At 33.1% G+C, this 25,938-nt stretch overlaps 1 protein-coding gene across 2 annotated transcripts; it reads right to left on the minus strand.

Moving 5' to 3' along the window:
* Positions 695 to 6,038, minus strand: LOC109707271. Of its 2 annotated transcripts, none has more exons than XM_020228422.1 (2): positions 5,885 to 6,038; positions 695 to 4,039 (listed from the first exon to the last, which is right to left on the minus strand). In XM_020228422.1, the coding sequence occupies exon 2, from the start codon at positions 3,965 to 3,967 to the stop codon at positions 935 to 937; it is 3,033 nt and encodes a 1,010-aa protein (XP_020084011.1). In that variant the 5' UTR covers positions 3,968 to 4,039; positions 5,885 to 6,038; the 3' UTR covers positions 695 to 934. The 2 variants fall into 2 exon arrangements, with proteins under 2 accessions (XP_020084011.1, XP_020084012.1); XM_020228423.1 differs by lacking the exon at positions 5,885 to 6,038 and adding an exon at positions 5,541 to 5,670.

The raw sequence follows: 25,938 nt of genomic DNA on the forward strand, positions 1-25,938 counted from the left end.
TCCTTTTTCTCGCTTTCTGAGAATAAGAAAGCAAAGTTCACCAACATGGTTTTCAGCAGTTGCTTTCTATAGTAATACACTGAAGAGCAACTTGAATGATACAAAACTCTCTCATAAATTAAGAGAAAATAAAAGACATATAATTAAATTAGGGTTAATTTCATACATGTCCCTGCAAATATAGTAAATGGCAAATATATCTCTATAAAGTTTAACTTTCATATATTGTCCCTTCAAAAGTTCTGATGTTTTCAAATATGTCCCTCTGGTTTGTTATCGTTAGAGAACAGTTAGAAAACTGTTTATATTTTCAATTTTACCATCACAAATATATCCCTCCGAAAGTCATAATAGTATAATATATAGGGGTAAAAATGTCAAAAATTAACCAGGGTTAATACTTAACCTATGGTTAACTAAATTTTTCTAACGAATTCTAACGGCAGAGACATATTTGAAAACATCAAAACTTTTGCAGGAACAACATATGAAAGTTGAACTTCGTAGGAATATATTTGTCATTTACTATGTTTGTAGGGACCTGTATGAAATTAACCCATTAAAGAATTGCGAATGTATAGATGACCCCTTGCAGGTAAGGATATTCATGCACATTAAATGATGTAAAAATTGTGACTTCACACGATTCCCCGACAAAATGTTAAAAAGCAGACAGAGATAAAACTATCAGAGATAACTCTAACGACAATACATAAGAAGCCATTCTAATGGAGAAACAAAAGGGCAACAGTCTGTAAAACAGCAAAAAGGGCCAAGATAAAGTAGATAGTATACAAAAGGGAAAAACTGAAAAAAGAATAGATATTTCGCGCTAGGTTTCTTGTTATTTGAACAATAAGAAGTTTCTGTGATTCTTATGCGGATGCCACATTAAAGAATATATATAGTAAACTTTGTTAAAAGCTACACAAAATTAACTAAATTGAACATTTGTAAGAAGCCTCGTAAGTTTACTTAGCGTTTCCCGAGCAGATATTGTGTCTGGGTGATGCTCGCCACAAATTGAAGTCCGGATAAATATAGCCTTTCTTATAAGGTCATCACCTCTATCATATTCTCCGCCCCGAAGCATTAGCTTAGCCCTAGTTTCCAAGACAGTTGCTTTCAGAAGTGCCAACTCCTGCCAAAGATATGTGTACTGAGAATCCGATCGCACCGATTTAACACAGCAAACTGACTTATCGAGCCATTTATCAGTTCGAGAAACTAATGATTCGGCACAGATTTCCAATGCATCAGTACAAAGGCGCAAAAGCTCCAACGCTGCATTGCACCGCGAGAAAGTGATGAAGGTATGTATGGAAAGAGGGAGAACAATGCGCTTTACAAAGAAAATCAACTCAGATGGTCTCAACGGTTCTACTACCACTGTATCAGATCGAAAGCCAAACACCAAGAAGCAGGCCGCCCAGAGATGTTCACTGCATTGTGAGATTGAGCCTCTTAAGTAAACCGCCTGAACCATGGCTTGAGCTACACGGGTACCTCCTCTTTTGCAAGCATATAGCTTAATAAGCTCATGGAAATGCAGGTAATCATTTCTGGTGCTGCATTTAGCAATTCCAAATCTAATTAACATGGAAGAAGCCTCAACTTCTGATCTCTTGGTGTTAGCAACTGAGAAGCTGCATCTGAGCGCATGCATTATCTTCTTCCATATTGAAACACCATGATTCTTCTCTGGAATTTTCTGGGCAGCCAAAGCTAAAAGATGAACTGGAATAGAGGAGGGAGCGAACCAACCACTTGCTTGGACCATCCTAGCAGCCAAACTCATCGGCCCATCAGCATGATCAAATATAGAAAGGCACACATCTAAAAGCTGAATAAGGGCTTTGTGTTGTTTCAGGGCAAGAGTATCTCTATCGGTCCATGCCATGTCCTTTAAAGGCATTCTATTTATGGCATCAAGGAGTCTAGTCGGAGTTATAGGTAGCTCGTTAAGAATAGCTGCGACAATACCAAGGCCAAGTGTAAGCCTCCCAAGTTTCTCTTCAATTACCCTGAGAGCATCGATTTCCATTAATGGGTAATCTTTCACACTCCCCTTCATCAAAGACAATGCCTCAACACCAGATAAGTACGAAAGCTTCATCGGCTCCAAGTTCATTACGTGAGAAAATCGCGTGGTTATTATGAAGTGGGTCTCTCCACCAAAGGACGGAAGAAGATCCATTATAACTTTTCGGTCCCACCAGTCCTTTTCGCTTTCTAAATTGTCGACGATGACTAAATAAGGGATGTCTCGTGATAGTTCCTTCCTTACTTGGGCAATGGCGTCTTCCTCTTGCTCCTCAAAGGACCTGATTTTTCCTTTCTCATGATAATGGTTTTCGATGCTGAGATCAACTTCTAATAAAGAACGTAGAGCCAAAAAATTTTGCCGAATATATCGACTTTCCCCTCCCACCCATAAGACCATCTTGTATCTTTGAGAAAATCTGTATGCATATTCTAAAACCAACTCTGTTTTACCGATCCCTGACTCGCCTGACACACAAGCAATACCCTTTCCATATAGGATCTTTGATAACCCTTTCTTTTTACCATGCCGCCCTCCATTCTTGCCTCTTAGTTGGCGGTGTTGCCTTTGAGGACTATCCATCCTTTGCATCTCAATTTCCTTCTCGGACTCCTTCCATAAAACAATTTCCTTTCCTTTGTCTCCAATTTCTGGCAGTTTCTCCTTTTTATTAATATTTTTTCCGTGATAGCTTCCAGACCATCCAATTGATAGACTCTTTCGTCTATGCCTTGTTTTGAGTTCGAAATATTCTCTCTCTCCATCCCCACTTACATCACCAAACAAAATGAGCTCTAATTCTGAGAGTTCTTTCTTCCGTCCAACAAACAGTTCGTTTCGAGGAAAAGGAAATTCGTCCTTTTCCACTCTTTCCCTCCCCCTATTTACTCTATCAACCACACTCCTCCTTCCCAATCTTGTAGCTAAGAGAACTACGGCTTGTAGTATACAATCCCTCCAATTACCATCATTTGCTTCTAATTGCCACTCCGATACCCTTAAAAGCCCGTCAACTGCTTCTCTCCACTCTCTCTCTAAACCACCATACACCATCCACAATTCACCACCATGTTTTTCCCACAGCTCCCCCCTCTTCTCTATTATATCTCTCGTAAGACAATCGCCAGCACCCAGCTCGAAGTATATAGGAATTAAATTCTTCTTTCCGAAGAAATCTCTGAGCTCTTCAATACTGTAAGGATTTCCGAAAGACTTCTTCGTTATTATCACCACTCCAAAGGAAGAAGCATTCATTATTCTCCCCACTGTGTTGAGGCTGCGAGAGTTCCTACAGTGAGCTCTGTCAGATGCGAAACAGCTAATTCCATGTATCTCCAACTCTGCACGAAGCCAATTGGCAAATCGAAGTAAAGAAGGCTTACGACCATGAAATCCTATATATACATCACAGCTCCTAAGCCTGTTAGTGGAAGAAACTGAAGCTGAAGATCGAGCCAACGAAAGCTTTCCATGGCTTCTCGCTGATCGCTTTTGCTTCTCTCTGCGAGCAAAGTAACCATTACTGGTTCCTTGGCTGTTATTCGATGAACTGCCATTACCAGCACCATTAAAGGAGGAAACGAAGCAGGAATTGTTATAAACTGTGCTTGGAGTGCCAAAATTACTGGAAGTGCAGAAACTCGGAGCAGGAGAAACATCAGAAGCTAGAAATTTTATATTGGATAACGATTCAGATTGTTTAGTAAGAGTAGTGGAAACGAGATGATCGACTCTCAGAGCAATGCCATTGGACGAGCTTGTTGTGTGCTGACGGATGGTTTCAGAGGCATGTATTGGTGGTGACCTCGGAGAGAAGAAAGGGGACTGATTTGCTGAGAAGAATGCTGACGATGAAGACGAAAGATTTCTCGAGGGTGTGGCGGATAACACCGCAGCGTTGGAGCTTTCCTGCTGAAGCTCCATATATCCATCTTCATATATAGCCCAGCTCTCCGAATGTTCAGCGTTTCAAATCATTCAAGCCGTGACAACTCTCTGGAAAGACAAAAGAAAACAAAAAAAAAAAGGCCTACTTAATATTCTTTGAAGATTTCAAACTATGTTAAAGACAATCAACCAATGAATTTTAAGAACCAGCATGCATGAACCTAACCTGAACTAACAGAGCATTCTGAAATTAGTACCTGAAATTTTGAAATTTTGGTTTATTGCCTAACCTTTCATCATTTTTCATTTCTGAAAATTCTGTCAATCTGTCAAGTTCAACCAGAACTTATTGGCATCCGCCAAAAATGTCGTAGAGTAATTTTCACCTAACGGAAAATTCCATTGGGTTATGGAATATTCAGTCAAAAAGGTCTTTAACACCATTAAGCTCTTATAGAGAGGTACAGAAACAAGAAGTAATGATAGACTATGCTGTAAAACCAAAATTTTCTAAACCATTTCAAAATGCGCTTTAGTTCGGATAAGGTCTCTGCATTTTTAACAACTTTACAAAACTATGAACATAAAGGTCCAAACAGCGAGTGGCATGAGAAGATTTCTACATGTAGGCTAACATACTAGCATTACTAACATGGGCTTAAACATTTGTAGTGTGCTCAAAAGTCATCAAGAGTGCCGATTGATTGTTTCTTTCAATCTGGCGGCGGAAGATGTCGCACCCCTAATACTCTTGCATTGTACTATTAGTAACTTGGGGCGGCTTGAACACATTCGATTTAATGCTTAAGAGCTAAAATGTTAACACTAGTATACCACTCTATATAGAGCCATTCACTTTGTCGCGCCATGCGAATTCAAACTATTGGGGTGTAATAAGCATGGCGATTGCTTGCGTTCTAATTCAGGATAGGTAAGAGATATTATTGCAAACCAACAAATTATCCAAAAGATGTAAAGAAATTCATAGACATGAACTGAGGATTAACGAAAGAAGCTTTGTATTTCAGTATGTGATTGTTTCAACGAAAGTACTGCATTTTCATGAGCGAAATGACTTGCATCTTCAACTAACAGGAATCATAATATGTCCAATGTAAATTTCCCAATCTCCAAAGTTTTTTTAAAAAAGTTTATATTTGCTTTCTAGCAGGAAAATACAGAAGCAAGGGAAGAGAAGCACTTCTAAACAAATTGAAGAGGAAGAAAAGCGAATTCAGCGAAAAAAATGCAGGAAATTAGCATTACACAGTTGGTTATGGGATTGAATATAAGAAGATGGAAACAATCCAATATTTAACCCAATATAAAATGGATTCCTTTGAGAGTAAAAAAAAAAAAAAAACTCTGCAATTCCAAGAACTAAAAGAAAATATCAGCCCAATAAACCAATATTGGAAGAAATTCAAAAGGAACTGAGGAAGAGTCTCTCCAAGAAAATGCAAAAAATAAAATAAAATAAAATAAATTTTTTTCAAAAAAACTTTGTGGGCCTACAAACAGAATATAAGATATCTCTATGATCCCAAATCTTGAAATAAAACAGCATCCATCTGTAAACTCAAGAAGGAAGAACATTCAGGAACCTCACATTCACTTTCTCTCATAATTCTTCTAGATCTGCAATTTTCCTCTGCACAAATTGAGATCTTCAACTTGCTATTAAATCAATGAAATAGCATCTCTTATATTTTTCTGGCAGAAAATTTTTCAGAAACCAAATATTTCTAATCTCAGATCAAACCAAAATATGAAGAGCACAGGAACAAAAAAAAAAAAAAACAATTACAATTTTGCAGAGATTGAACCAATCAGGCAAAGGGAAAACCAAAAAGTTTAGAGCAGTATATTCATTTAAAGAAGGTTTGGATGGTGAAAAATGAAAACTAAAAAGAAAAAAAGAAAAAGGAGGATCCAATATCAAGAAGCACTTACATTCTTTCTCATTACAACTTCTGTGCTATTGCAAAGCAAAAAAAACAAAAATTTCCAAAGAGTTGGCCCCCTTCTTCTCACTCTCAGGACCAAAAAAAAAAAGTACTGTAGACTCAAGTGAGCCCAGTGGTAATAATAACATATCACAAAGGAGGCAAATGGGGGGGATATAATACTACATATAAAGAAACAGGGGATAAGGGTTACCATGCTTTGGTTTCACATTTCCTTTTTGCCCTAAAAATCATCCCCCTTCTTTTTTCTCTTTTTTTTCTAGGATAAACTTCAAATACTACCCATTATAGTTTCGTATTTTTTAATTTTAGTACTATATAATTTAAAGTGTATCAAGTTAGTGTCCTGTAATTTTATTTTTATCTTTTCGTTAGTTGTTCCATTAATATTTCATTAAATTAATTATATATAAAAAACTTCAAATACCCCACATAGGTTTATCGAATATTCACTTTAGTATCTTTTACTTTTAACTTTATCACTGATTTAATGAAAAAAATTAGTGGAATCAATAATAAAAAGATAAAAATGAAACTGCAGGGCACTAAATTGATACACTTTAAACCACAGCATACTAAAGTGAAAAAGTGTGAAACCACAGGGGTGGTATTTGAAGTTTTCCCTTTTTTCTATTTTATAACTGACTTTTTCTTTTTTTTCGTACTTAAGGCTGCCTATTTATCCTAAATTCTGATAAAGTGACTTCTGCAGAATTAATTTCAATTTTAAGACTTGATTTTGGTTAAAAGTTGTAGAGTATTTCGCTAAATTTAGATGGAGAGTGATTTTTTTTAAGTAATTTTGTAAGGCTGTTTGGTTTTTTTTTTTTTTTTTGATGTTTGCAATAAAAATTTTTACAAATTTATTAAATTAATCTAAAATTTGAATTTAAACCTATATTTTAAATTTGGACAAAAATTTAAAAATTAAGATTTTAATTTAGAATATAAATTTAAAAGTTCAAAATTAAAAATTAAAAATTTTAAATCTAAATTTAAATTTTTAATTTCAAATTTAAAGTACGCCGTTGAGTTATAAGTTCTAGATGGTCTTTTTTTTAATTAGAGTTTTCTCATTTTTGTTCTATATCTGTTAGATTTATGCGAAGTTTAGAATGCTCATACAGGTGTCACCCAATTTTCTCTGCTTTTTGCTCAATATAATTATTTAATATTTAATTTTTGTACTAAGCTATTTAATTGCATATTTTCATACAAATGCAATTTATATTAAATAAGGGTCTTATTTTCTTGTGCTCAAATAAATAATTAAACAAGGACAGAGGAAAGTGCAGATTAAAGTTAAAAGGGAAAACTTCAAATGTCATCCTCTGATTTCATACTTTTTTACTGTAGTACTCTATGGTTTAAAATACATCAATTTAATGTCCCATGGTTTTATTTTTATTTTTTTATTATCGATTTCACTAATTTTTTTCGTCAAATCACAAAGTTAAAACTAAAGGGTACTAAAGTGAATATATTCAATAAAACTAGGTGAAGTATCTGAAGTTTTTTATATATAATTTAACGAAATATTAACGAAAAAACTGACGAAAAAATAAAAATAAAACTACAGGACACAAACTTGATACACTTTAAACCACAGAATATTAAAATAAAAAAATACGAAACCACAGGATTGGTATCTGAAGTTTACCCAAGTAAAAGAAGATAGAGTAGTGGGTAAATAAAGAGAGAGCTAGCATATCCACATTTTCCTAAAAAAAGAGAGAGCATATCCACATTTTCCTAGTATTTGGAGTAAAGGTAAAGAGTGGCCTCTTGCATAGTACACTTCCATGGGGTTGGTTATTTACTTCAGTTTGGGAGTAAAAAGTGACTACTGACAAAAAGGAAATAATAATAAAAAAAAAAGTGAAAGAAAGAAACAAATTTTGTTTTCTCTTACCAGAGAAGTTTGAAGAGAAAATGGTAAGTTTGTACACACAATGTGGAGCACAAGTCCCTTGCACACACATCTTCCTGGGCACTCTTTCCTACATGGGTAGCTCAAACATCTTGTGCTCTTAACTTGGAAGAGCAAAGTACATGTCCTTTTTTCTAAAAAAAAACCTTTGAGATATAATTAATAAAATTCAACACCTACATTTTATAGTATTTAATTAGTATCCGATGCTTATAATTTGGTGGCATGTTTCACAAAAGATAAATTAAATGTACCCTCAACCAATTTGAGTATACAAAGTAGCATTAAATATATGTTAAATTTGTCACGCTAACTATTAACTCTAAAAGCTTTCGTTGTTAGAAATATACAACCGATTCACTTAAGATATACAGACACAGCGTTCATGGATCTCAATTGTGACTCGCTCTAATCAACCTCTTGAAGTGTTGCACTTCAAACATGACTTGATCCAACCCAACCTCTTGCCACAGGGTAAAATACTGGTCTCTTTAAATCAGCAACCCTAGAATCTAACATGTCATAAATTTATAATTAGGGCATGTTTGGATGGACAGTAAAAAATCTCCACAGTAAATTAAAAAAATTAAAATTTGAAATTTATTATTTGTAAACTAAAATTTAAAATTTGATATTCGAAAATTAAAATTTGAATTTATAAAATTAAAAAATTTAAAATTTAAAATTTGACTTTTAAATTTTGAAATTATAAAATTTAATTTTTGATATTTAAAATTTAAAATTCAAATTTTAAATTTGCAATTAAAAATTTGAATATAAATTAAATTGTAAAATTTAAAATTTAAAATTTAAAATTTGAAATCTATGTTGAAATTTAAAATTTTATGTTGAAATTTAAAAGTTAGAATTTGATGCATCTTTGCCCAAGAACGGTGGAATTTTTTTTCTTTGGTTAGAGTGGATTTTATTCTATTTTTTGGAGTATAGTTTAACTATACTCCAAAAATTACCGTTTTTTTTTTTTCTCCCAAACGATAAATTTTCTATCGGTGTAGCATAGTTTAACTATACTACGTTTTTAAGGATATCCAAAGAGGGCCTTATTATGATATTTTCTAACTCCACAAAATATGAGGATTCAAAACCGCCTCTTTTTTCTTCTATGTTAGTGTAATTTTAATAAACAAAATTACTTCTTTCAGTTTTAATACTTATTATATTATTCGACATAGAATGTTAGATTATATCAATCTCTATTAATACGCATATTATAGTAAATTTATTGATATAATATTATAATCCATTTATTTCTTATGTTATATCCAACATTGAAATAATATAATTTATCAAACAAAAAATATTTCTATGATATTGAAATTCAATTATAGGATAGTAATTCTTGAAAAGTTAATCTATGGAGTGCATTGGTGGTTTCCAACTTTGCAGTTATATCAATAAATATATAGTTAATTAATCCACCATTGATGGTTTCCAACTTTGAGGGTTTATCAATAATAATCAATAAATAATAATTAATTAATCCTTCGAGTCTCTTGTGGTATCGGGCTACTTAAATGGCGTTATGCGTACACACGTATCAACATAAATATTCATATAAGTTACTAGTTATACATGTACCTGCTGAATATTAATTATATCTTATTTATACATTTATACCTAAAATATACTTATTGTCAATAATAAAAAAAAAAAGAGCATAGATCGTCACTTGATGCGCTCTAACTAGCCCACCCTTCATATCATGTCACTCTGACTGAAGGCTGATCTGACTATGTCTCAAGTGCGAACCAAAGAGCGCGCACGCAAACCGTCTAAAGCAAGTTGGCCTCGAGGAATAGTCTTGAGATTTCAAGTACTAGCCGAAATGCAAATGTTTGGCCTCTCAGAGATCTCAGCTGTTAATTCTGTCTGAGACTGAGCTTTGGTAACTGTTTATTTTGTATCATAAAAATGGCTTTCGATCGAGAAGGTGCACGTAGCAAAGGCAATTTTCGTAAGATAGTTGCTCCCCGTTATTTGAAACCATACGTTCCCTAATTCTTTACCTATTTGCGGATTCTTGGGCACACTTACTATATATTCGAGATGACTTTAGGCATGTCCTATGTTACCAAAGCTTAAGTCCTTTTTGTGGAAGCTACTACATACGTACTTCAATACAGTTGTCTACTAAAGCTCGAATCTTATGTTAAAGCTCTCTTCAATGCTAGTATATATCTCTTTTGGATTCGTCCTCCTCTTGGTGTCAAAATTAGGTGAAAAAAAAAGAGAAAAGTTGGATTAATTCTCCTTTCATATTTAGTGAGTATTAATATTATTTTTAAGAAGAGAGTAATTACTGAGGTTAAATGCATATGCTTGGTAAATTGGACTACTTGAAGTGGAATATGCATGTATAATTCCTGAATTTTTTATGCCCTGCAACTTACAATAAACTCTTCCACAGCGGTCATTTAGTTGGATGTTAACTGTACATATAGTATTATTGATAATATATGTAGTGAAAAAATAGCAGTTGTAATTAGGGGTGGCAATCCAGCTCGCTGTTCGCGAGTCAGTTCGTGTTCAGCTCGAAATGAACTCGAGATCGGCTCGCTCATTTAATAAACGAGCCGAACACGAGTTAAGGTCAGCTCACTCGTGTTTGGCTCGATAACAGCTCGAATACATATATTTTATATTTACATAATTTATTTAATTTATATTTTTATATAGTATAACATAATTATATAATAATATATATTTTTATTATTTTATTTTTAGCAAAATAAAAATATAAATGCAGCTTAATTATAAAAACTCATTTATATGTAAAGTTTCAACTATTAAATCAAAGTCTAATGATAAAATTTATTAAATTATTTTATATATATTTAATCTAATTTTTTTTAATTTATTATTCATTGGCCAGCTCGTGAGCCCGTTCATGTTCGGCTCGTTAATAAACGAGCCAAAAACGAGCTGAATTTTTCAACTCGATATTTTAACGAGCCAATCTCAGCTCGCTCGTATTCGGCTCGTTTACACCCCTAGTTGTAATCGAAAGCACTGTGACTATAAATAATTTATATAGCTAATGCAGTCGAGAATTGTGTTTACAAATTTTATCACCTTATATATAAGATTGTAAGATTACTATATTTCAATGAAGAAGAAAAAATGTTTTTTTATTTGAAAGGTAATTAGGTAGGTTACTTTGTTTCTTGTTTAAAATTAGGGTAAACTTCAAATACCACCCCTGTGATTTCGTACTTTCTCACTTTAGTGCCATGTGATTTAAAGTATATCAAGTTAGTGTCCTGTGGTTTCATTTTTATCTTTTCGTCAGTTTTTCCGTTAATATTTCGTTAAATTATATACAAAAAACTTCATATACCCCACCTAGGTTTATCGAATATTCACTTTAATTTAGTGCCCTTTAGTTTTAACTTTGTCACTGATTTAACGAAAAAAATTAATGAAATCGATAATAAAAAGATAAAAATGAAACCACAAGACATTAAATTGATACACTTTAAACCATAGGGTACTAAAGTGAGAAAGTGTATAACCACGGGGGTGGTATTTGAAGTTTTCCCTTAAAATTACTAACAATTGAGCTTGTAACAAATTTAGACATAGTTTCAACTATTACAATTGAGTTTTTTTGTGTAATTCCAATTACAATGTTACAACAAAAGCCAAAGTGATCTAATCTGTCAAGTGTGAAAATACGTACCCAAAGAGAATCAAAAAAAAGAAAAAGAAAAAATAAAGTACACAAATAGTTTATACGGTTTGATTACTGGCTTACATCCACAAGCGATAGAGCAGATACTTTAAGTATAAGCAAAATAAAGTACAAACGGATGTCTTTCTCTCAATACTCTATCTAATATACCACAGCAATTTGCAAAATAAAAGATGTATTTATATTAATGGCTAAAACCGAATACAACTATATAGATATAAAACTCTAATATAAAATTAGGAATAGGTCTAACTTAACTAAACTGCTCAATCAAAATATATAGAATAGGGTAAAAAAATATCCCAGCTTAAGAATTCGAGAGATCAATCTACATTCAGTCATTCATTAGTTGAGTTCTAATACATCAAACCAAACATCATATTTAAATTTATATACCGTTAAACCCATGCCAGTGGACAGTTGCAATTATATGCGACCAGAAAGCCTCTTAGATCTTGAGTCTCATCCCTCGATTTACTAGATTCAAAATAACTGCCGCATTACGGTTCTTTTATATGTGCAAATTATTGGAATTTTGGTGCGTGGTTGCTATTAAATTTTGTCATTTACAAGAAGTTAGATAATTTTAACGAAAACTCTAAAGACTATTTGTATTTTCTAACCCTAGGTTAATAAGATCATGAACCCACTAAAACATGGGAACCTTGTTTTGAGATATAAATATTTTGTTTAGTATTATTTGATATGAAAAACACATCCTGATCACGTTATATACAGATAATTAGAATTTGTATATAAAATATAATTAATAATATGGTACTAATATTCTTAACATGCCTCTTAGCATGCGCTAGGCTCTAGTGCGCATGGCACGATCTTAGTACACTTGTACGAAAATATATAAACTTGGCTGTAACAAGGTTGAATCAAATAAAACTAGCCAGGAAGAGAAATGTGAATCAAGATCTAACACCACAGCATCAAATCCAACCCAAAAATTAAAATTAATAGGTACGTGAGTCTAAAAATATAGACACGTCTACTAAAATCAATAATAATATATGATGTTTTTGAAAAATACACGAAGAGTCGAGTGAGAAAACGCAATAATAATAATAATAATAATAATAATAAAGTTGTCGACGTCACACGGTACATGCATGTACACAAATTGATCATTGTGCGCAGGATCTGCTTGTACGAAGATTGATAGTATGTACATTGACAGTTGGCATGCATATGTCAAGCTCGTCATCAATCCTAGTCTCTCCCTGTGTGAAAAAGTGGCACATGCGCTAAAATGGACCCCCACCAAAGTTGACTCTCCGTGTGAACAGCAACAGTCCTTCACTTGTTGCATTACTATACACGATTCATCACAGGACAGCTTATGAGTGCTAGCTAGATCTCCGAAATGGAGGACGTATTGATTGCATGCATGTGGTTGCCTTTGAAATGTGAACTATTGGGTATGGCCCTCGCAGAGGAGAGGATTTAGTGCATGCTGTAGCATGTACAGTAGAGTGTTCACATGTTAACTTAAAGGGGACGGTATTCTACCTTATGACGAACGATCAGATTAGAGAGAGTCACGTTCGAAATGACATGAGGCTAAATTGGATCCAGTAATGTTTGAAGTGATATGAGGCTGGTTGGATCGAGTCATAATAGAGATCTGTAGGTATTATATTTGTACGTTCTAAGTGAAATTGGAATTCATGGTTAATGCTAATTATTAACATCCGACAAGTGGTATCAAACTTTCAGGGGCCAGCATCCTGCCTGTGACGGGATGTCAGATTGAGCCACGCGAGTCATGTTCAAAGTGACGTGAGACTGGTTGAGCCGAGTCACAGTTGACACCCGTAGACGCTGTTTCTGTACGCTTTAAGTATATTAGTTGCGTATTTCTAACAGCTTTGGTTTTTGGAGTTAATATATAGATAACACCACCAATCTGACAAGCGATATTAGATACAGAGGTCATGGGTTCGATTCATGCATGCTGACGTTGTGTCTATACCATTTAAGTAACCAACTCGAGTTTTTAAAATTAATGATTAGCACTAACGAACCGATAATACACAACTATTTTGATATTCAAAAATGTTATAGCGTTCTTCTTGTTTCATTATATATGTAAACTGGTTATGCGATCTAATCGTTTTGAGAGAAACATCCAAATGCTTTTCTGCAGCAGATCTTCACGGCATCAGCGTGAAGATCAATGTTAAAATGCTTTTAAATATTTTTTATTCTCTAAAAAGTATCAGAGTGCGTGGGTGTATTTAAGTAAGATATTCGTATACTAGGTTTAAACATGATGTAGTTTGGACAAAATTATATAAGGAGATAGCGTAGAAAAGATTGAATATATGAAGGATTAGATGTCTTTCGATTCAAAATTTCAATCGTTCAAATCAACTTTCTATAAAATTTCTATATTGAAAAATTGACTACTTGTTTGATAGTATATATGAAACAAAATGCCACATAATTTATATTAATGAAAAAATGACAAAGTTTTTCCATAGTCCAAATTAAAATACATATAATTAGATGAAGGATATACGCAAACCCATCTAATTAATGCAATCTTTTTTAAGGTTTCTAATTTAATAGTTACTATATAGCCCGTTCAATAATATATGAGTTTGAAAACTCACGACCTTTTAGATTAATGGAGAGAGTTAGAATTATGTTTAATATCATATTATTTGAAAAAGAAATATCGTAGAAAATAATTTAAAATTAGTTCTAACACCACATGTCAATAAAATAGTATAATTAGTACATGTATGACGTAGATATAAATCATAAATGGAGATATTGTTATGTTACGATGAGCGCACAAATAAAAACAAAAATGACATTGCAAAATAGACAAATCACAAAAAATAATAAATAAAATAAAACACAAGGATTTATGTGAAAAATTATTTGCAAGAAAAAATCGCATGGCGAAAGAGAGAGAACTTCACTATGTAAAAAGGGAGAGTACAATATTGTTGATGTACAAATTTGCTGTATCGGCATATCGCCTGTAGGACAAAAGTAGAAAGAAAATCATTAACGAGTTTCTTTATAATTGGATCTGATTCGTATCTATCGTCCCGAACGTTTCGCTATCCATGCACCACAGAAATTCTTAATTTTTTTCCTCCACAGTTTTTTTTTCAAAATTTATCGTGCCGCGAAACTGCCGCCAATCAGGTAGCAAATTAAATCAAATTCGAAAATCAAATTTCGAGTCACATATAGCTAGCAGGAAGAAATAAAAGGGCTTTCTGTTTTTGCTTTTTTTATTTTTTATTGTTTTATTGTTTTATTGTTTACTTTTTTACTTTTTTTTTTTTTTTTGTGCTCTTCTTCTTTTGAGTGGAAGCTTATGCTAATGTCTTCTTCAATCAGGACAAAGCTCCACATGAACGGGAAAAGAAAAACCTAACTCGAGCGCTCAGTCGCATCCAAATAAATTAAATACTAGATTCTTTATTATCATTTTAGTCCTTTGCTTACCATAGAAAATACGTACACATGCATGCAGACCCACACATGCAGCTAGTTAAGGCCTAGTTGGCCCAAATGGAGCTTAATGTTAATTTGAGCCAGAGTTAACATTTTTTATGTTAAAATCGAAACGGCGAAAATAGATCCAAAAAATAACTTAATGCAGAAAAAAAAAAAAGAAAAGAAAAAAGCACATCGATATTTACGTGGTTCGATCGGCCAACGGCCTACGTCCACTGGCGAAGACGGAGCAAATAATTTATTAATGTCGAAAAGGTAGAGTATAAAAAAAATCTCTCGAAGAAACCGAAAACCAAAATAAATATATATTCGACGCGCGTTACCGCATACAACACCTACTTAGCACGTCCGGACAATATATCTTGGCTCTGCTCATCAAAACAAAAATGTACGGCACCATGCACATTGGGCGATGGTGTTGCTGCCACCGTACACCATCACAAGCCACTTAATTAATTAATTAGTGTATCGCAACTACTCGGCAGAAGAAAGCAACCTCACCTTTAATTAATTAGCATAGCATCTTAATGGGCCGGCTCCTTGACCGTATAGAACCAAGAACCCTCTAAAATGCAAGGCTTAATTTGAGTCGCCGCACCTTATTAATTTGGCCGTAGCAATGTATATATAATATATGTCTTCTAACTAGAGTTTAATCCTAATTCAATTAAAATTACACTCCTAGTTATAATTCATGTATGCCAAATTATTTTTAATCCCAATTAGCTTAGAATTTAACTCCAATTTAGATAACTATAAATCTAAACCAAATATAACATTTTAATTTCTTACTGAAAATCACACTCTCCTAATTAAAAGCTGGCAAAAGATACAAATTAGAAAGTTTAGTTTTCTATAGATTATTGGTCATTTAATTTTTGGTAAAATTTCACTAACTCACGAAACTTTAATTTGTTTCAAGGCCTTTTAATTAGTTTTGCGGCTTTGCAAAAATGAGTCTTTTTTTTGTTTTTGGGTTTTTACAGGTTCCGATTTAATTTTTAAAAACAAACTACAATACCTTGTACCTTAGAAACTCGATCTCTTCTTCCTCCCTCACTCAGACTGACTAGAATACGTCCTTGTGTCTTAAAAACTCGATCTCTTAACTTCTTCCTCCCTCCCTCCTTGCATGCGGGCCATGTCTCCACCGCTAGCAGCAGTCTCGAGCGCTCATCCCACCTTCGTCGCCTCTACACCAATTACTCCATCGCATCCATGCAGCGAACAACTTATGAGCGAGAGGAACACGGCAAACTTGACTAGCTCGTCGTCATGGTTGCTCGTCGCTTTGCCAGAGATGAAAACAAAGATGGTAGAGGAGAAGAGCGAACGATCACTCATCAAGAATGCTTCTGAAGCATCTTCGCAGTAAGCGTGGCTGGTGGATGTGTGGTGGTGGCGGTAGTGAGAGAAAAAAAATCTGGCCGACAACGCGATTTTGTACTATTTATTAAAAAGTTATGCTATTTAAATATATGTTGCAACTATTTAGCAAAAAAATTGTACAATTTGACAGTTCAATATGCATATCAAATTGTACAATTTTTTGCTAAATAGTACAACATATGTTAGAATAGTATAATTTGTTAGGGGTTGGTTAGATTTGTAGTTGAATTCTAATTGGATGAGGATTAATATTTAAATCTGTTGGAGATAAATTAAGATTTAAATATTAATTAGAGTAGAAAACTAATTGGATTAGGATTTGGGTAGCTTTTGATGTAAGCTATAAATATAGCATACGTGCTATTATTGTGGTGGTAATAGTATAGATTAGCCACACCCATATGGCATGGCCAAGATGGTCATAATTTTGAATGCATCTAATGCATGGGTGCAAAAGGACGTGAACAGCTTTTGTAGTCGTGAGCCATTGGTATACCATGTGCACGGATGTACAAGATGAGAGAGATGTCTTCTGAGACTATAGAAGACCAAAGAAGGATAGGAGAGATTTAAAAAGAGAGCTCGAGGTTGTAGCTACTCTGTTACAAAAGAGGAGTCAGGTGTAATCTTTCTTATTTAGTGAATCTTATTTTATCCGTATTTTTTTTGTTTGGTTGTTTTCTCTCTTTTATAATTGTATCAGTTTTTATTGAGGAGACGAGTTTATGGTAAAAATCTGATTCGACACTTCCGTTGCGGAATCCCAACAATCGGTATCAGATCAACAATAGTCGGTATCTGAGCGGGTTGCGGATTCTCAAAATCCGATACCGGGACGAGTATCGGATTCCCAATAATTGATATCAGAGCCGAAGGTTATCGATATTTGGGAGAGATCGGCGTCAAAACACTAGATTACCGATCTTTGTAGAAGATCGACGTTATTGCACGGTGCTACCGATTGTTTGAAGCCATCGATGTTAAAACACAATTTGATCTCGTTAGGCGCGTTGGACTTGAAGGATTGCGATTTTTCGATTTCAGGTGGAGCTATGAGGGTCTGAAAACGACATCGGGTCATGTGTGAGGTGAACAAGTGTGGGAACTTATACGTTCTGAACAGGAGCATGGCCAGAATAGAAACGACAGCGGTTTGAGTTTCAAAAGTTCGCGGAAGTGCAGTCGCTCGATGCGGAGCGGCGGATGCGGCGACATCAAGCGGAGGAGACAAGCTCAAGATGGCGCGGAGTTTGCATGGTGAGCTCGACGCAGTAATTGAACACTACAAATCTAACAAAGTTGGAGAATGTTAGGATTTGGTTAGATTTGTAGTTGAATCTTAATTGGATTAGGATTAATATTTAAATCTGTTGGAGATAAATTAAGATTTAAATATTAATTAGAATATAAATTAATCTAATTGGATTAGGATTTGGGTAGCTTTTGATGTAAGCTATAAATATAGCATATGTGCTATTATTGCGGTGGTGCCACACCCATATGGCGTGGCCAAGATGATCATGATTTGGATACACCTAATGCATGGGTGCAAAAAGACGTGAGTGGCTTTCGTAGCCGTCGATCATTGGTATTCCTTGTGCACAGGTGCACAGGATGAGAGAGATGCCTTCTGAGACTATAGAAGACGAGAGAAGGGTCGGAGAGATTCAAAAAAAGAGCTCAGATTTGTAGCTACTCTGTTATAAAAGAGGAGTCATGTGTAATCTTCTCTTATTTAATGAATCTTATTTTACTCATATATTTTTTTGTTTGGTAGCTTTCTCTTTTTTATAATTGTATCAGTTTCGGTTGAAAAGACGGGTTTATGATAAAAATCCGATTCGACACTTCCGTTGTGGAATCCCAACAATCGATACCGCAGTAGAAGCAGTCGGTATCAGAGCAGGTTTCAGATTCTCAAAATTCGGTACCAGGAGCAATTAAGTACCGGATTCCTAACATAATTTTTTAATAAAAAGTGCAACATCGCGTCATCGAATAATTTTTTTTTTCCTCTTACTATAGCCATCACCTCATCCTCTTCGGCCATGCTTACGAACCCGCTCACGAACTTGTTTTAGAAGCAACCTCGACTAACAATCGTCGCCATCTTCCCCTGTCGCCTCCGTCGCCATTTCTGACTACGAGCAATACCACACTCGTCTTCATAGCAGTGACCTCACCGCAAAACGCCGAGAATGGCCACGGCTATCGCCATGAGCGAGTCGAGTTTCATCATCGTTCTTTCTCTCATGCGCTAGGTAGGGCAGGACCGCGGTGGCGACGACGTGGGGGCGGTGGAGGAGTGAAAGCAATCGGAAGAAGAAAGAGAGTAAGGAGAGAGAATAAAAGTATTTGATAATTTTTTAAAAAAATTACACTAAATCTGTAAAATAAAAAAATGATCTATTTTCGTAATTGTAGTGAATATTTTATGCAAAAAGGCCTTGTTTCACTCGAGATATCAAACTTTTAATTTCTATTTGATTTGGTCACAGGTCAAATTCTAATTAGTTAGCAATAACTTTTAATTTCTATTTGATTTGGTCACAGGTCAAATTCTAATCTATTACTATATATAAAAGTAGAACCCTTAATGAACCCTATGTGAGAAGCTGACACGTGGTTTACTATATGCTTGCCATGTGTCAAACTCAAATATGGATATTTGGTCAAATTTCGTATTGGCAGATAATTAATCTACGTGTCAGACTCAAATACAGATTTTCTACTTTAGGAAAAATAAAATTAAATTTTTAAAGGAAATAATATCTTTTACTATATTATTAAAAATTATCTGTAATGAAGAAAATTTTATTTCAAAGTCACTTGCGAATGAATTGGCGGGTACAGATATTACGCATGAGAAAAAAAATATTTATCTTTATTTGGAAATAAATTACTGCTTAGTTAATTATTTGAAATTATTAGTAGAAAATTACTTGACATAAAAATATTAGTAAAAAATGATAGAGACAATTTCCTAACGTGGATTTCTATATGTTTTCCACGTGTCATCGTCTCTATTCTATTTACTATAATGATAGGTGGATTAATGAAATATTTGAGAAATTCATGGATATTACGTTGTGAAATAATTTACTGGTGCGGATATTATACGTGAGAAGGAAAATATTTGAGAAACGCGTAGATAGAAAATATGATATAAATGTGAGGGTAATATTGTAACAAAAATTAACAGATATTTTTATTTTCAATAATTAGATAAGATCTAATGGTAAAAAATTAATATCTTTTGCTATATTATTAAAAATCACCTATAATGAAGGAGATTTTATTTCAAAGTTATCTATAATTATGTTGAGATATTTTCAAAATTCACGGATATTATGTGGCAAAAAATTGGCCGGTGCAGATATTATGCATGAGAAAAAAATATTTATCTTTATTTGGAAATAAATTACTATTTAGTTAATTATTTAAAATAATTGGTTGAAAATTTCTGGACATAAAGGCTTTCTATATGCTTGCCACGTGTCAAACTCAAATATGGATATTTGGTCAAATTTCGTATCTATTACTATATATAAAAGTAGAACCCTTAATGAACCCTATGTGAGAAGCTGACACGTGGTTTACTATATGCTTGCCATGTGTCAAACTCAAATATGGATATTTGGTCAAATTTCGTATTGGCAGATAATTAATCTACGTGTCAGACTCAAATACAGATTTTCTACTTTAGGAAAAATAAAATTAAATTTTTAAAGGAAATAATATCTTTTACTATATTATTAAAAATTATCTGTAATGAAGAAAATTTTATTTCAAAGTCACTTGCGAATGAATTGGCGGGTACAGNAATTTTTTTTTTCTCTCGCTTGTGTACTTTAATATGTACTATAATTAAGATTGATAGTATATTTTTTTATTTGTTAAAAAATATAAAATTAATTAGAAATTTTTTTTGTTGTCATCACATAATAATCTTTATTATTCTATATTATTATATTAGCCGTGCATCGCACGGGTGAAAATCTAGTTAGTTAACAATGAGGTTACAACTAATTTAACTGGTAATGAGGATTAGCCATTTCATACTACTATAGCATATCAAAATTTATGCGCTAAATTACTTTGACCCTTTTAGTCCTAAAATAATAATAAAAAATATTTAGATTAGAATACTTTTGATTTATTGTACACTCTCTCTTCCCAGGAGAGAACATGACCTCTCCAACCAACCAATTTGTTTTATGGGTTTATCCATTCTATCATAATTTTTAGAAAAATAATTTTATTATACTTTTTTCTTCGAAAGAGAGATTTGATTCATTAGAATATGTATGATATGGCGTGATTGTCACACAGTAGAGAAACACATTTCCGTAGAAAATTATGGTTTTGAAAGAAAGACACATTTGTTGTAGACTATATGTATGCTAGCCCTAATTAGTTTAAATAAAATACAAAATTAGCAACTTACTATGTCTTAGCCACATAGCTTCGGATATTTCAGGATTTAGCCAAAATTATTACGATTCTATTTCCGTATAAATTCAAACTTATCAGAAAAGTTGGATTGAGCCCCACGGGTAATCAAAGGATGGACCCCTCCTCCGACACAAACAACTTCCACAACTTTACCGACCGTCCCTAGTGCAAGTGGCAAAGAGCTTAGTGGTTGGTACTCGAGGTTCCGAGTTCAAATCCTAATTGATTCACATTTTCAGCTAAATTTATTTCTAAATAAAATAAATGAAGCGGATAGCATGCTACCTATTTCTCTCTCAAAAAAAAAAAAAAAACCTTTTCAACTTTCTCAAACTATTGAGGCGATTTTGAATTAGTATAGTAGTTTTTATATTTTCGCCAACAAGTTAGAGTAGTTTAGTTTTCTTATTCCAGTCAAAGTTAGTGGTTGCACCGTCAACAAGCAGAATACAAGTCGGTTTGCTAAACCATCGAGCTGAAAAATCTAACTCGTGTTCAGGCTTTATATTAATGAGCCGAACATGAGTTGCGTTGCGAACAACAAGTTAGATTGTCTGTTCTACTATTAAGTAAAATATTAGAAGAAAATTCAAAAATTAGAATCTTAATCTAATAATTAAAATTCACAAAATATAGATCTCTTTATATTTGAGTTAGCTTAAAATCCAAATAGTGAAAATTTGTAATATTTATAGTCCAGCTGGGGTGCTTTTAGAAGTACCAATTAATGTATTGATGCTATAGGTATAGATCTCTTTACATTTGGATTGGCCTAAAATCCAAATAGTAAAATTCGTAATAAATATAGTCCCATTTAGGTGCTTTTAGAAGCACCTAAAAGTACTATGGTGTTGGTACTATGATATTAATTTTGGCCACCGAATCAGCCCTAGCAATTCTTGGATTATATACATAATCGTGGGTCCCACGAGTAAGCATTACTGTTGATTTTTAATCCAATGACCAAATGGTAGATCCAAGGGCTAAGTAATTTTTGGTACTTTTAGAAGCATTCCAACTCAGTTTATATATATTCGAGCTGTGTCGAGCCGATCACGAGAGAGTTGATCAGTTCATGTTCGGCTCGTTTATTAAACAACTGATCAATCTGGAGATTATTTTCGAACCAAACACGAGCTGGCTTACGAACAATAAGCTGGATTGTCAGCCCTATAGATAGTGATAGCTTACACAATTTTAGAAGTAGTTTCGGTAGCATAAATAGTTTCACACATTCTTGACGTTTGGCTTTCCGGGGATTTAAATCGAATCTCAGATTCTTCGAGTTCTTCAGTTCCCAGCAAAAAATCAGCATAATTCGATTCATCGATCCAACTGCGGTCTGAGTTAAGCGGCCGAATGTAGCGTATTTAATTAATAGAGGTTCAATCACAGCATAGAATTTAGATCGAAATGCTTGAGGCTTCACTTATTGACACTCCAACTTTTTTTTTTTTTTTTTAAAGAGAAAGATAATGGTAGCATGCAACCGTTTTGTCCATTTTTTTAGAAACAAACTTCGTTTAAAGTGTAAAACAACTAGTCTTTGAACATAATTGAGATTTCGGTATCAATCATAAAGCTCTTTGTCACTCACGTTAGGAACGATCGGTTCAATTTTTGATGTCACTTCAACTCTTAATTAATTAGAGTTCTTTTCTATTCTCTTCGGCAAACTTAATGTTCTTAAATACAAAAGAGTTATCCTTGTGCTATCCAGAAGTGGTTACATTGAGGTGTCACAATCTCCTTTGCTTGGCTCCGAATTATTGAATATAAATATTAAAAACATCGTTCTGCACTAGCTTAAGTAGTTTGAAAGTAAAATTGTTCTTTACATATTTTTTTTTTCTTTTTTATTTTGAGAGATAGGTAGCACGCTACCCGCTTCGTTTATTTCATTTAGAAATAAACTTAGCTAGAAAATGTGAATCAATTAGGATTCGAACTTAGCCGGCATGAATGTTTTGAACCTCCAGTATTATTCTTGTACACATTTGTGAACCCATCAAATTATTGGAATTGGATTCACATGCATCACAGCTACACAATCAGCTGACCCATGTGATCATAATAATTTCCCAAATTAATGCAGTTCTAGCAACAAATGGAGCAATAAATAAAAATTAATGGGGAATTAATTGCGCCCCAAAGTAAGACACTAGCTATATGTGGATGGTGTTAGGATCAACAGCTCATAACTCTAATTTTAATACGTACCGACAGATAAATTTAACATCTCGATTGAACACCTCTAGTTTGGAGTAAGAAAAAGAGTGACACATGCATGCACCTTGTCCTCAAGGTGTGACTAGCCCATGAAGTGTAGCAGCTGTGATATGTGATATAGACCGAGTAATCTTGTTTGTGCAATATGCTCGATCGATTATTGGTGAAGTCACATCAATATATCCTTATATAAACAATCTCCATCCAAAAATTTTCAAACTTCAATTTTTATAGGGGCATTGTGTTGGTATATATAAAACCTTATACATACGACTTTGTAATGGTCGATCGACACAACTTGGAAAAGTACGTATTTGGTCCTCCGATAGTAGTGGTGGTGTAATTGGAACAACGACTTGTGTTGGCGACGGTGAAATAGCTAGCTTGTGGTGGCAACGACGGAATTGGAATAGTTGTGGACTGAACCAAAACGATCGAGGGTGGCAATGGCCGGTTATTTGTGTGGAGGTGCTTAGGATTATATTAATTTGTCGATTGATAATCCATAAAGCAGTTGGATCAGCACCATGATAGATTTTGGACCTTTTATCAGCTAACCGAGATTTATACTGGATTTACGCGCGTTTGTATTTCTAACGTTGATGACGAAACTCCATCTTTTACTTGAAAACTTGCTTTAAACATTTCAAGTTCCTGCATCATTTATGATATAGAGACTTTTAGGACTTGGTTTTGTTGATTTTGACGTTACTACTGCACATCATTCAATACTACTCTTTCTCGAACCAAATCGTCATTATACGACCCAAATGGTGTATTTCAAAAGTTCTCTTCTATAGGTGCCTTGGAGATAACTAGGGGTGGAAACGAGCCGAGCTCGAGAGAGCTTATCTCGGCTCAAATTCGGCTTGAAATTAATTTTGAGCCTAAATTTAAGCTCAAGTTTGGTTTGAAATTAATTCAAGCCAAGTTCGAGCGAGCCTAATTTCGAGTCAAGCTAGCGAGCTTGAGCCCTAAACGAGCCGCTTGAAATTCTCAACATCGTACGATCAATAGTTTAATTTGTATAGAACATTATCTACAATTTGATACAAAAATATGTATAATAGTTCAAAGTACAAAATAATTATATAAAATACAGTATTATAATATGAAGAAAAATAACGTATGAGTTGAATATATAATCTCTTCAGCCTCACATATCTTCTCTTCTGCCTTCAATCTCCAAATTATTACTTTTCATTTATGCGGCCAAAAAATAAATAAATTATATACATAAATACTGGATTAAACTATCCAATCATATATAATTAAAATCAAAATTTTATATATACTACTAGAAAATTAGTCATTAGCGGTATTTATTTATGCTGCTAAATGATCAACAAATGCTGCTAAAAATTTTAGCAGCATATGACACCAAATGCTATCTATGCCAATACTGTTAAAAGTATTAGCAGCATTAATTATAAATGCCGCCAATATAAATCAATTAGTGTCATTAGGAATATACCGCTAAAAAGATTAAATGCAAATTTTAAATTATTTATTAGCGACACATAAAAAATATGCCGCTAATACAAATATCTGATTTTAGAAATTAAAATTTTAAAATTATAATTTTATATTTAATTTTTTTGAGATGCTACTCGTTTCATTTATTTCTTTTTGTCTTAAACTTTGCTGGAAATGTGAATCAACTAGGTTTCGAACTTAAGACCTCGAGTACCAACAACCAAGCCCTTTGCCACTTGCGTTAGCAACTATTAGTTATGTATATTTTAATTTTTTATATTTTAAGTCTTATATTTTTAAATTTTTAAATTTTTAAATTTTAAATTTTTAATTTTTAAATTTTAAATTTTTAAATTTAGATACTAAATTTAAATTTTTAATTTTGAAATATGAAATTTTAAGTTTCAAAATTAATAGTTTTAAATTTGAAATTTGAAATTTAAAATAAATTTAAAATTAAAAATTAAAAATTAATAATTTTAGAATTTAAAATTTAAAATATAAATTTTAAAATTTAAAATTTAAAATTATAATTTTAATTTTTAAAATTATATGTTTCGAATTTTAAACTTTAATTTTAAAATTTTTAATTAATTATATATTAATTAGTAATGATATTTAGTAACAAGTGCTGCTACTTTATTATATTTAGCGGCATTCACTAATTTATGCTGCTAATTTATCCTATTTTGCAACATTAATAGTAAATTGCTGCTAAATAATTAAATCTAGCGGCAATTATCAAGTAATGCTGCTAAATATATTAATTGACATGATTTAAATAAATGTTGCGGAGCAAATATTGCGGCATTTAGCAATAAGTGCTACTACTTTATTACATTTAGTGTCATTTTTTATAAAATGCCGGAAACTTCGGCGGCATTTACTAATTTATGCTGCTAATTTATTCTATTTTGCAACATTAATAGTAAATTGCTGCTAAATTATTTAATTTAGCGGCACTTATCAAGTAATGCCGTTAAATATATTAATTAGCGTTATTTAAATAAATGCTGCGGAGTAAATGCCGCTAAATCATGAATTTGTAGTAGTATAAACAATAATTTTTTACTTTAATAATATTCTGTATATTTTCTTAAGTATACAATTAATGACAATATAGGCAACGATATAGACGCGTGCTACTACTTAGTAACTTAGAGGGCTTTAGGCTTGGCCACTTGGGGTGAGAGACAGAGAAAAAAAAAGAGAGAGAAAAAGATTGAAAATTTAAAACTCTGTAAAAGAAATAAGGAAAGGGAGAAAACATAAATTTAGTGAAATTTTGCCCTTTTGTTTGTCTATTAGGTTTGTTTCTATGAACCAATAATATTGGCTCAATTTTAACTAAACTCAG

Source organism: Ananas comosus, linkage group 3 (genome assembly GCF_001540865.1).
Source record: "Ananas comosus cultivar F153 linkage group 3, ASM154086v1, whole genome shotgun sequence".
Taxonomy (NCBI): domain Eukaryota; kingdom Viridiplantae; phylum Streptophyta; class Magnoliopsida; order Poales; family Bromeliaceae; genus Ananas; species Ananas comosus.

Bases quoted from the DNA above. Each gene is read 5' to 3' on its own strand.
- LOC109707271 (XM_020228422.1), bottom strand. From the start codon at position 3,967: ATGGAGCTTCAGCAGGAAAGCTCCAACGCTGCGGTGTTATCCGCCACA.